Source organism: Myotis nattereri, assembly GCF_964212035.1.
Source record: "Myotis nattereri genome assembly, chromosome: 17".
Classification (NCBI taxonomy): domain Eukaryota; kingdom Metazoa; phylum Chordata; class Mammalia; order Chiroptera; family Vespertilionidae; genus Myotis; species Myotis nattereri.
This window is the reverse complement of record NC_138092.1, coordinates 4,638,752-4,651,536: the sequence shown is the minus strand read 5'-3', so window position 1 is coordinate 4,651,536 and position 12,785 is coordinate 4,638,752. Positions and strand designations below refer to the sequence as shown.

The 12,785-nt window shown below is 44.1% G+C and overlaps 1 protein-coding gene across 2 annotated transcripts in view; it reads right to left on the bottom strand.

Annotated features, from left to right (window-relative positions):
• Positions 1 to 12,785, bottom strand: part of ADCY8 (adenylate cyclase 8) — a gene marked incomplete at its 5' end in the record, with an annotated part of 132,988 nt that overhangs the window by 55,950 nt on the left and 64,253 nt on the right. For both annotated transcript variants that reach the window (XM_081111302.1, XM_081111303.1), the window contains 2 exons: positions 5,958 to 6,228; positions 10,100 to 10,258. In XM_081111302.1, the coding sequence (XP_080967428.1) occupies positions 5,958 to 6,228; positions 10,100 to 10,258 (430 nt within the window). The remainder of the gene's footprint in view (positions 1 to 5,957; positions 6,229 to 10,099; positions 10,259 to 12,785) is intronic.

Here is a 12,785-nt window from a genome sequence, read left to right as displayed (position 1 = left end):
GTGGACCTATTAGCAATACCTCCGCTCCGTGAGCTCCTCAACAGCTTGCCCGTCCTTCATCTCTCTACCCCTGACACTGGGATCAGTGTCCACAAATTGCAGTTACTCAGTAGAGGTTGATAAGTGAATGACCGAATGAATGAGGGAACGAATGAACATCATGGAGGAGAGACTTGCCCAAGCTGAACGACAGAAGTCAGGTTGCAATTTAGGAGTTCTTTTTCTCGTGGGCATCTCTATGCACAGGAAAGGGGCCAGCCACTCACTTTGCATCCCACCCTTTAGGGGCAGATACAGAAGGAAAGAAACCTAACCCCAGGGATCAATATGACTCAATAAAAGAACATGATCATGGTCCCCTCACTTGGAAGGCAGGCACATCACATTGTCAGGTTGGTAAGAAAATGAAATGGAAAGGATGTGAGCAACGCACCCGCCATGGTACCTGGCCCCAAACTCTCTACTTCTATTAATGTTAGTGACACCATGGACACCTATCTATCCTCATGGCAAAGAAGCATATGTGCTTTCTAGTTGGTTGTGTAGAATATAGAAATTCCAACTATGTTTTCAATGTTGATGGTGCAGCCCAGCCAGCGTGGCTCAGTGGTTGAGTGTCAACCTATCAACGAGGAGGTCACGGTTCGATTCCCAGTCAGGGCACATGCCTGGATTGTGGGCTTGATCCCTAGTGTGGGGAATGCAGTGTAGGAGGCAGCTGATAGATGATTCTCTCTCATCATTGATGTTTCTCTCTCTCTCTCTCCCTCTTCCTTTTTCTCTGAAATCAATAAAAATATAAAAATAAATAAATTAAAAAATATTGATGGTGCGCATATTAACTTCATGATAATGGTAACAACCAAGGGCATTCTACTTTGTAGAAACGTCTAATATATACAACAGAAGTATCAAATGTGTGCTTTTCTCCAGGTGATTCTTTTAAAAGGCCTGGAGGAGTAATAGACAAATGTCTGATTGTGATAAGTGTGCAAGGGATGGATGGGATAGTGGCGGGGACCTCATAGGATGTGAGGGACAGACCCTAGGCTCCGATAGGGGCTTCACTTCTAAAGGGTGGCTCCATGTTCTTGGCATATCACTTGTTACAAAAGTCATGTAAGAAGGATTAATATCCTCACACAATACATCGCATAGTAGCAAAAGCTTTCCCCTTTGTATCCTCTTGGGAGTCATCAGTCTAAGATGCCATTTGTCCATTCTCCACAAGACAGCCAAAGCGATTCCTTAAAAAATCTAAATCAGGTCATGCCTGTGCCCTGCTGGAAGCCTTTCTATCACTTCCCTTCAAAGGAAATCCCATGTTGAGCTGGCAGGAGCAAGCTCCGCATGCTTTACCTTCACCTCTGACCCCTTTCTTTCTTGCTCACTATGCTCTAGCCCAGCGATTTTCAACCTTTCTCATCTCATGGCACATTAACTCATTACTAAAATTCAAAGGCACACCAGAAAATATAGTTTTTGCTGATCTGACAAAAAAGGTATAATTTTTATTCTTTCACACAAGACAGCTATTGTGTTGGCTGTCATTTTTTTATTATTATTTGATAATCTAAGGGAGAAGAGACCAGTGCCCCTGACTAAATAGTCAGGTATTTCATGTTTTAAGAATTCTTGCAGCACACAGGTTGAAAGTTGCTGCTCTAGCCCCTTGGGCCATTTTGCTCTTCTAACATATGAAACTTCTTTTCCATTGCAGGGCCTTTGCACTAGCTGTTTTCTCTAGATGTCCTCCTGGTTTCCTTTCAACACTCCAATCAAATCTTCAGAAACTTGCGATGATCCTATCGGTGATAATTTGATCTGCCCCCCCTATTCCTATATCTACTTCCTTCAAAGCACTTTCATGTTTTGGTTAGTTGTGTACATTCCCCACTGCCTTAAAATGTTAGCTCCTAGAGGACAGGGACCAGGCCTGTCTTCTCAGCGCTAATCCCCAGCAGTTAGACTGCTGGGTTCCTGTTAAGTAATGGATTTTAGTTACGGCGTGCAATCAGAGGGAAGCATGATCTTCATTATAAGGACCCATTTCTTAAGTCTTTGTTTTCATCCCAAAATTTACCTTTATTCTGAGAGATTCAATGACCGTGTTGATGACTCATCCAACACTCTAGCCTGGAAATTTCTGGACACCCTCCCCCACACGTCCAATTGTCCACTTTCCATTTACTTCAACCGCCCACTTCTACATTCATACCTTGAACGTCAATAGTCCACCTGTGATCATACACTTCTTGACTTCTAGTTTCCTTACTTTCATTCCATTCTGAGGCTCCGAGCATAGGCAGCCCCACTGGTAACTGAGCCAGGGTTCAGCGAGCCAAGATGCCAAAGCAGTGGGCAAACACCTGCCATGTCAGGATTCGGGGATGCAAACCACGAGTGCTGCAGACTTCCAAGAGCAACCTGGACACCAGACCTCAGGCTGTGTTGAACCAGCAATTTAACCCAAATGGACACAGATAAGGGGCAGGGAAGATGCATGACATCAAAACCAAGGAAGGCTCTTCAAGCATAGAGCAGGACTGGAAGACTCACCTAAGGGACCAAAAACAATTCTTAGTGCAGTAGCTGTTGCTCCAAACCATTGACAGACTCCTTAGAGGGGCGGTGGGGAGGAGACAGGGGTGGAGTTGGGGTTCTACTGTGAGATGCAGAGCCCTCTCTTATCTATCACCCGTGACCATCTGACTTTGCCACCTCATCAAATCTGCCTCTTGCCAATGATGTTCTTCCATCCAACTCCAACGGGCAGTTTTCCATCTTAGCCTCTTGGCTCCACTGGCCATTGTTGATTGCTCCCTCCATCTCAAAACGCGCTCTCTGCTCTCTGGGCTTCCAGGACACCACATCCCCTAATTCTCTTCTTATCACTTTCCTTCCTATTTGTCTCTGTTGTGGGGTCACTGCTCTCTGTCACCTCCCACCAGGTGCCCCTTGAGGTCTATCCTGTGCCTCCCTATGGTTTTATTTCACATATTCCCTGCTGTGATCCCCTTCACTCCATGGCCTCGACTAGCCCTCGGGTTCTGATGACTGCCATGTTCACATCCCTTGCACAGTTCCTTTATGCTTGAGCTCCAGAGTGAGTGTTCAGTAGTCCCTGGATATACCTCCACGGAGCCCTCTCCAGACATCTCAAGCTCACCATGCCCCAAACGGAACTCCTAGGGTTTCCCATCCAATCTCCTTCCATCCCAATAGTGCTTATTTCAGTGGGCATTTCCACCGTCCACCCCGACACCTAAGCAAAATACCTGGAAGTTGAACTTAACTGGTTCCTCTCTGTTACCACCCACATCTGTCATTTCATTCATTCATTCATTCATTCATTCATTCAACAAACTATCATCAAGTCCCATTACCTGCCAGATGTTGGGCTAAACAGTGGTAAGTGAAACATAATTTCTCTCTTCATGAAACCTATAAACGACTGGCTGACTTGATCTCTGCAGTGTTTCTTCTCTCTGTCCTTCCTGCTACTGCTACTAGCAGCTGGCATGTAAAGGATGCTCAATTAATCCTTATTGGATGAATGAATAAATGAGAAGGAAACTATCTGAACATCTGCTATGTATAGCGCACAGATTATGCCACAGCATTCCGATGTCATTAAAAATATTTCGAAGCTCACATGAATCAATAGAAGCCAAAACATTTGCCCAATTCAGCTGGCAAAGCCCCAGTGGAGAATTAGTCTGTTTTCCATGTGATGTGCAAACACTCAGATGGTCTGGGCTTTCCGGGGAGCTGACGGGGTGTTTTGGCAGACAGGCCCAGCCAGACCAGTCTCCGTCTCTCCCAGGCACGCACATGTCTCTGAGTGGCACAGATGGCCCTCGATTTCTAGAGTTAAGTGTAAGTGTAAACTTTGAGGGCTTGTGACCATTTTAATTGACTCATTTTCTCAGTCTTATTAGTGCCATTTAGTTATTTGTGAATATCAGTACACATCCCCTGCCTCTGAAGTCCCAAGACATCAACATGAACTGAGATGATTCACGCTGAAGATGGCACAGGTGGAGTGCATCCAGGCAAAACTCGGGCAGCATATGAAATATACAGTGTGATTATTGACTAACAATGATATACCTTATAACAATGACTTGATGATATCAGCAAGTATTATTTTTTAGGAAATTAGCAAAGAAATATTTCAGATATTCCTGTACAATTTTACCAGATCCATCAATCGCAGAATAAGACCGAGTATCTCCACCTCTATCTCTTGGTTCTCAATGATTAGCAGCCAGGTTAGGAACCACTAAGATTAGAACAATTAGGAATTATCCCTGGTTCCACAATCAGCTTAAATAGAAAAAGTTTTTCAAATGGCAAGACCAAAAAAAAAACCACACAAACAAACAAAAAAAACATTTAGAGAATGTGATGCAGAGTTACTGAGGTATTTATGGTGAAGCATGCATTCCTCTCTAAATAACCAGCTTCTAGGCTCAAGCTAACAATAGGCAGAGGAAGCAGAGGGTGCTGTCAGCTGGCCACGCACCCACTCCAGGAAGGACATATAAGTCCATTGTTTTACATAATAGCAAATTGCACCATGCACACCAGTTCAGGGATGGGAGGAAGTGGGCACTGAAATCAGTGGTGACTCTGTTGTGCATAATAATTCTGGGGAAAAATGAAACACAGAAGGAGAGTAAGGACCTAAGGGTTGACCTTCCCAAGGCGTGCGGACTGGGTTTGACCTGGGTCTTCCGGTGGAGTCTGGCCCATGAGTTACTCCTTTGCCCCGTCACACAGAACTGACTGGAGACAGAGGTTAACCTGGCCTCAGAGTGCCCCACCCACCTGTCCCATGCAGAAGACTTCCAGCACTTTAACCTTTTCCTTTTTAAATGGCTTTAAGCAGACAGACTTTTCTTATCTGTCAGCTAAGGAGAAAAGTCCAGGTCCATGGATTGAAACAGTGAACCCCGTCAGGTCCTCAGAGAGCTCCTGACGCTCTGGGTTGGGTTGATTTTGTTTTCAGCGCTCAGCTTTTGCTGGGCACAGGGGCATGTCAGAAACTGTTTCCCAGTCTCATACACATTGGCTTTTTTTGTTTGTTTGTTTCTTTAGAAAAGGATGGTGGGGTTCTACTCTTTAACTCACATGAATTCAACTGGAGGTGGCGGGCCTGGGCAATGAAAGGGAAAACCCGTACTAGAGCCCAGGTCCTGAGCAAGCATTCTGGGGATGGGGCATCGCAGACTTCTCAGGTTCTCTGCCTTCACCATCCTCAGTCCTCTAGCGCCTCTAGGAGTCTGAGCATCTCATTCGGGTTAGTGGAGTCCTGGTAGTTGAAGAAATGATTTAAGAAATAATTTGGTGATTGGTGATTTATTCCTCATGGACTGACTGTTGGCTCCATCCCTCAGATAAGAAGCAAATTCACACTAAATAGGAATAGAATTACGAGGGCGGCTTTGCAATTTCATGCTACTCCTGAACGCTCTCACCCTCCCCTTGGGCATCACGTGGTGCTGCCTGTCCCAAATCAATGGCGACCCCCTGACTTTAAATCCAGAGGGCAGTTCAGAACTCCTAGCCTGCCAGCTGTCTAAGGAATGGCATTCCCCTGGACCTGATCATCTACTTCTGTTGCTAGTATAATAATATCAGGTTTCTCTTTTGCAATATGGGTCTTTTTTTTTTAATAATTACAATTCAGCTTCACATGACATTTATTTTGAGTGAGGTAAAAAAATAAAAAATAAAAGGAGAGGGTGTTGAGCACACTCTGGTATCTCATGCATTTCCTGACATTGCACACAAAAGTTATTTCTGTCTGGAGGAGCTAGGGTTTGATGATTTGCAATGCTGTTGCTCAGCAGAGAAAAGGTGAAAGATGAATGGCTTTTCTCTGGGGCCTCTCTGGTGCAGAGGCACTGCGCATGGCTTGGGCTGACCAGAAGAAGGAAGCCAGGACTTACGTTCTGTTTACCCACAATGTTGTCGAAGGGCAGCTCGGGGCTCCAGGACCCCTCGGTGAACGTCGCCCCGCTGTTCCTCCGGTCCGAGGGGCTCACTGCCTCCTTGACAATGTCTTCGGGCAGCGACAGCAGACTGTCCTCCGGCTGCTGAATTAAATAGGTCTCTATGTTATGCTTCCGCAAGAACTCATTCCTCTCTTTCCCGTGGCCCTCTTCCACATCATAGTCACCGTTGAGGCAGTCGAGGGTGGCTTTGGAAATGTGAATCCTCCTGGGGACACAAAGCATAGGTCATTATCCACCCCTGATGTGGCCTGGGCAAAGCCAGCATCAGGGCACTGTGAGGTCATGTCCTCGGGGACAATATGTGGGCCCCTGAAAAAATCAGAAAGAATAAAAGAAAACAGAACTCCACGCAAAAATCAACGAGCAGGGCATCGCTGACTCCACCCCAAAGGACACTGCAGCCTCTGATGAACACAGCCGTGCAGAGCCGCCCCACATAAGCACTTATTTCAGCTTTTCTTGTGACTGTCAGCCTGGTCTCGGCAACCCTTAAGAATCAGTGATTTTTACCAAAAAAACCCCAGTAAACCCCAAACAATCCATTTAAAAAATGGGCAGAGGACCTGAATAGACACTTTGCCTAAAAGGATATACAGATGGCTAATAACATAACGAAAAGATGCTCAATGTCAATAATCATCGGAGAATTGCAAACTAAAACCACAGTGAGATATCACCTCACACCTGTCAGAACGGCTACCATCAATAGATGAACAAATAACAGGTGTTGGCGAGGATGTGGAGAAAGGGAACCCTCGTGCACTGTTGCTGGGAATGCAGACTGGTGCAGCCACTGTGAAAAGCAACATGGAGTTACTTAAAAAATTAAAAATGGAACTGCCTTATGACCCAGCGGTTCCACCTCTCGGAATTTATCCAAAGAAACCCGAAACACTGATTCGAAAGAATAGATGCAGGGTTATTTACAATAACCAAGATTTGGAAACTCAAGTGCCTGTCAGTAGATGAGTGGATAAAAAAGCTGTAGTACATTTACACCGTGGAATACTACTGGGCCATAGAAAAGAAGGAAATCTTGCCCTTTGTGACAATGTGGATGGGCCTGGAGAGTATCATGCTAAGTGAAATAAGCCAGGCAGAGAAAGACAAGTACCATATGATTTCACTCATATGTGGAATCTAATGAACGAAATGAACTAACAAGCAAAATAGAGACAGACTCATAGATATAGAGCAGGCTGACAGCTGCGGGGGGTGGGTAGGTGCTGGGTAAAGGGATTGAGCAAAAAAAATAAAAAAGTCATGGACACAGAAAAAAGCAACAGTTAGTGATTTCTTTTTTTCAGTGATGTTGATTATATTGGGAAAACAAGTTCCATAAATGTTTCTGAACCCAATGGCAATTTTTGTCCAAAATCACGAAGCAACAGTGACAGTTCTCTTGTCGTCTTGCCTCGTTTCTTCAACTCGTCTAAAATCATAAGAAAAAGGCAGGCCTCACAGGACCACAGAGAAGCCTTCCCTGACCTTTGTGCACGGCAAGGAGTGGAGAACAGAGCTGTGGCCACGTGCCGGCTGGCCACTGGCCGGCCTCACTCACAAGGTGAGTGACTCACTCCTGCACAGTCATCAGCCACTGCAGCTCATGATTCAAGTTTCTTTTTTAGCAAAAGAACAGATGACATCAAGGGCCTTAAGGCTCACACTGGAATCGTGGAAATTTCACATGGTGAATCATTCTGGGAGGGTTTTTCTGTGTGCTCCTGCTAACTCACCCAGACGCCTTACAGTGCCATAGTGTGCTGTGGGTAGCCTAGCACAGTGGTTACAGACATGAACTCTTTGGCCGGATTGTGGGATCAAAACCCTGGCTCTACCACTTACTTGCTAGCTGATAGATCTTGGGCAAGTTACTTAATCTTTCTATGAGTCTATTTTTTCATCCATGAAAATGGGAAAAACAATAGTACCCACTTGGTGAATGAGTCCATAGTCAACCACTGAGCCATACCGGCCAGGCACATTTTACTTTTAGTGCTATTTCTACTTCCTTCTTACCCATTCTGCTCAATTCCTGCTCATAGAATAAATCACCGCAGAAACTACCAAGGATGCATTTCTGATCCTGCAGGCACATTCTCCACCTTTTCCAAAGTTGCAGCCTTGCATCCAGTCACTGAACACAACAACTGAAACATGTACAGATATTTGCGCTCTCTTCAGAAACACGCTGAATATGCACGGAATGTCCCCATGGCGGATTTTGTCAGTACATACTCAGTAATGTTGACCTCGGGGAAGAGAAAGGTCATTTGACTTCCTATGAAATGGATGTCCCAGACCTGTCTCTCTGGTCAACCTCAGAGCTAGGGCTAGAAGGCCGTCTTTTTCTCTCAGGCATAATGAAACCCCAGAAGGGTAGTCAAAGCTATGATATGACTGGCTCCATGCATCATCTTTATAAAGTCTGATGGCTGATCTTCTCTTAAAATAATTAAGTTAAATGCCAACCCCCATTTGGTATTTTCTCTGGATTCTGCGTTTTATTACCCTGCATCAGTGCGCAGGGGGAATAATATTTGCACATACTGAATCAATATTATATTTCCCGTAGGGAAAGACATCCTCACCTTCATTCATTACTGAATTTTCTGCTCAAGTTCTAATCAATTTACATTTACACGTTTTGATAGTAACTGGGCTTTAGAGGCTCCTTGGATCATGGCTGCTAGCTGGGTTTTGGAGTAAAGACTGTGCGGACGAGATTCTGGTGATTACGTTTATCTACGGAAATGAGTCAGGCAATATTCCCATATATTGACTGTCAGGTAAACCTGATATTTTCTGATAATTTTAAATGCCAGGATATAATAATGATAGTCATGACAGTAAATATGATCTAACCATTTGGTAACACTTTATTTTGCATAAACGATATCTGTAGTCAAAGCTGTTATGACATGACCGGCTCCATGGATCATCTCATAGAATTTTCCTCTTCCTGATAGGCACCCTCCACCCCCATTTTGCTGATGATAAAACTGGCCCCGAGACCAGGAGTAAGTACCTGGCCCAGAGTCACATCACTGGGAGGTCACAAGCAGTGCTGGAGGGAGACAAGGACTTCAAGGCCCTTGTAAGACCCTACATGTGTGTCACATGGTAACTGCTACAAACACAACCACAGTGAATGTTTACTGGGCACAGGACCAAGGACTTGATATGCATTTTCTCATTTAACTGAAGCTCGAGAACAGTGGTCCTCAGAGTGTGGTACCAACGCCAGCAGCATCAGCATCACTTGGGCACTTGTTGGGAAGACATAGTCTTTGTCCCGCCTCAGACACATTGATCAGAAAGTCTGAGGGTGGGGCCCAGCCACCCAAGGTTTACCACACCCTCCAGGTGATTCAGATTCCAGCACAAGCTGAGAATCGCTAGTCTGGGAACCCACGGCTCAGACACTGAAGAATTTGTGTGGAGCTACATGGCTGGTGTCTGTGGCAGGGAAAGGATTTTAATTCAATTCCGCACGACTCCAGGGTCCAGGCTGTCAACCATTACACAGTGGGGTTGTGTGCCTCCCTTCCTTCCTTTCTTTCCTTCCTATGTGCCAAGCATCATGCCAGGCTCTTGGGGACACATTGAAGGCCTGGAGATTAATAATGAAAGGTCAGCCCTGAGCAAACGGGACTGATGAATTAACAAGGGGAGGCAGTAAAGTTGGTGAGGCCCTTCATAACATTTACTGTGTGGGGCGTTGACAAATCAAATGATGTGATGTAGTAATGATATTTAGCAGACTGGCTAATTCATAGTAGGTACTTAACACATGTTCAGAATCGGGGGCAAACTCTCTTCCTGAAAGGAAAAGTAAGCTTAGTTTATTCCTATATATATGGATTGATAGGGATGGGAAATAACCAGACATTTAAAAAGCCATTTGGGCTTAAAAGAAAAATATAAACCCCAAAATCTCAGACCATGAAGGGTTCTATCTTCTTCCAAATAATTGCTTTTAGATCTATACCCCTGAATTCTGCACAGGGGAAACCCGCTCCCACAAAGTGGCAAATGACTAGGGTTAGGAGGACGAGGGCTTTGCTCTGGCTTACCCAGGGATCCCTCCAGATTCAAGTTTGTTCGCAATATCCACGTCCCAAGACCAGACGTCAAACTGCCACTTCCGCAGGCCCAGCACACCACACAGCACTGAGCCCGAGTGGATTCCGATTCGCATGTCGACGTCATGCTTCGTCCTTGACCGCACATACCTGTTGACATAGGTGAATAGAGAGATACACATGTAAGGCCAGAGTGGGCCCATGTTCTACATGGTTATCCCAAACACATGGGACCTTTTCGCACCATCCCTCCCTTGTTAAAAACTCTTTCCTGGCCTCCTCCTCAGAGCAGTGGTCGCCAGAGCAGAGCACTCACGTTCCTGGGCTGAGCTGGGTCATCTGCTCGGATGCAGGAAGACAATGTCACCACTTCCATGCGAGCTTTAGCAACCCTACAGGGCCCGGGCTGGCCTGTCCTCTGACCCTGAGCATGGAGGAGGCCTCTTGAGAGAAGAGACAGATTTCTGCACGCACATTCCTTCTTTACTTTCAAAGTATTTCAAACCATTTCAGTTTATGAGTTAAATAACACCATTTATGTAGGAAAAATTCAACTGCTAGGACACAATACTTTGAAATATAATAACTAGAAAAATCTTCAGCGCCACATAGAAATTCAATTGTTATTTTACTTCAAAATGCTTAACAGGGTTGTTAAAATTAAAGATGATTTATCCACTTTTTCATTGAAAAAGAAAAACCACAAGTGTCCCATATTTGTTGCTTTTCTGTGATAATAGGTTGCTATTAATATTCTCTCTAGCAAACATTTGGGGAAGAACCCAACTTGCTTATTTTGTTTCAAGATGGCAGTTTTAGAAGGTGAAAGTAATTGCTTTTCACAAGAAATCTGTGCTCTGAAGAGAGGCTTTTGAAAAAGGAAGTTTGGAAATGTTGCCATCTCCTCGGGAACTAGTCTGTCAAACATGAGTTATGTCATCTATCAAAATACTCAGAGCTGCACATTCACTAATATGTTTTCGGATCTTCCAAATGAAATGTGTTGGTGTGGGTTGTACCCATTTGTTAAAAATATCAAAAAGCTATTGCCTTCTAATGAGTTTGCAAGAAAAACTCAGAGCTACCAGAGAAGCAAATTTATGACAAGCCTTATACGGAACTTGGGCATAACTGACTTAAAAACACAGTCAGTGGTCCACGGGCGCCCCCTAGATCTCCCTGTCTTTATGAAATACATATTTAAATCTGATAGCCAATAGAGACAGGTATAGAAATAAACTGAATTTGGAAACTGACCTTTATATTAATGTCTCACAAACTATTGATTCTTTAAATAGAATAAATTATGTGCAAACCCATTGCTCTCACTAAACAAGAGAACAGAAAGATTTTAGTACAGCAATTGAATTAAGATATTTAAAATTATTATTTATTTCATCACTATCCTTTAAAACATGTATGTTTTATAGTATGTGTGAATATAATAGAATAGATAATAAGTACAGTTTATACATAATAACACTAATTATTATAATGATTTTGTATAAAGAGGGGAGATCAAACTGGCCTCTAGGATAAAATGGAAAATTCCCGGTCGGAACACACAGTCCTTCCCGATCTGTCCCTGGGCCTAAATTATTAGTCTCACTTCTCACGTGCCCATTGGACTCCAGCCTTTCACAGCAATTTGTTGTTGCCCGAGCCTGTGTTTCTTCTGGCCTAGGGATGCTCCATCAGTCTGGAATGTCCATTTCCTCATTTAACTGAAGCCTCGATTATGTGCCTTTCCCAGTGTTCCTATTGCATCCCATATGAGCAATACCCGAGGTGCTGCATTGTAACCATCTGTCTCCCCTACTGGATTTTAAACTAATTGAATTGAGGATATGGACTTTGCATGGCTCAGTGTCATATACCCCTCTTCCCAATGTACTGTCTGGAACTTGGCCAACACTCAATAAGTGTTTATTGAATGGAAGGGTGGATGGATGAATGGATGGGTGTCATGTTCCCACATATCTAAGTTCTCTGATGAAGAGTTTAAATTTTTAAGCTCCTTGAAGGCAGTATTCTGAGTAACCCTTGTATCTCTCACAGCCTGAAGGATCATGCCTCTCATAGAGCTGGGCTTAGAAACATGCCTCCCCTTTTAGGGAAAGAGTAAGTGAATGAATGATTCCATGTGCAAACCACGCCTCTGTATTATCTGTTCCCAACAGGCTGTGAGATCATACGAAGTTATTTAAACAAAAAAGTTGATGTCGGTTGAGAAGATTAAAAATATTGAAATAAATTAGCTATTAGGAAGGAAGCCAAAGAGATTAGAAAGAATGCTTGTAGCTAAAGGGCGAGATGATTCTTGTCCCTGGTGAAGATTCTAGTGTCTGGGCCATGGTTTTGACTTATAAGTGAACAACTATACAGTTCCCTTGATCCACTGATGAAAAGAGTCGGGGCCATTTGGAAACATTTCACAAAGCAAGAGGAGAAACAGCATCAGCATTGGAGAGGAGCACTTCCATGTCTGTGAGGCAGGTCATTGGGAGAGGTCACCTGTGCTGTCCACCAACTATATCTTGTGCTGCAATCTCCAAGCACATAGTAGGATTGCACTTTCCTGTATAGTCCATGTTACTTTGAACAGTAAAATGTGAGCAGTAGTGATTGGAGTCACTTCTGAGTAGAAACTTTAGAAGTCTGGTTAACCACACTCCTT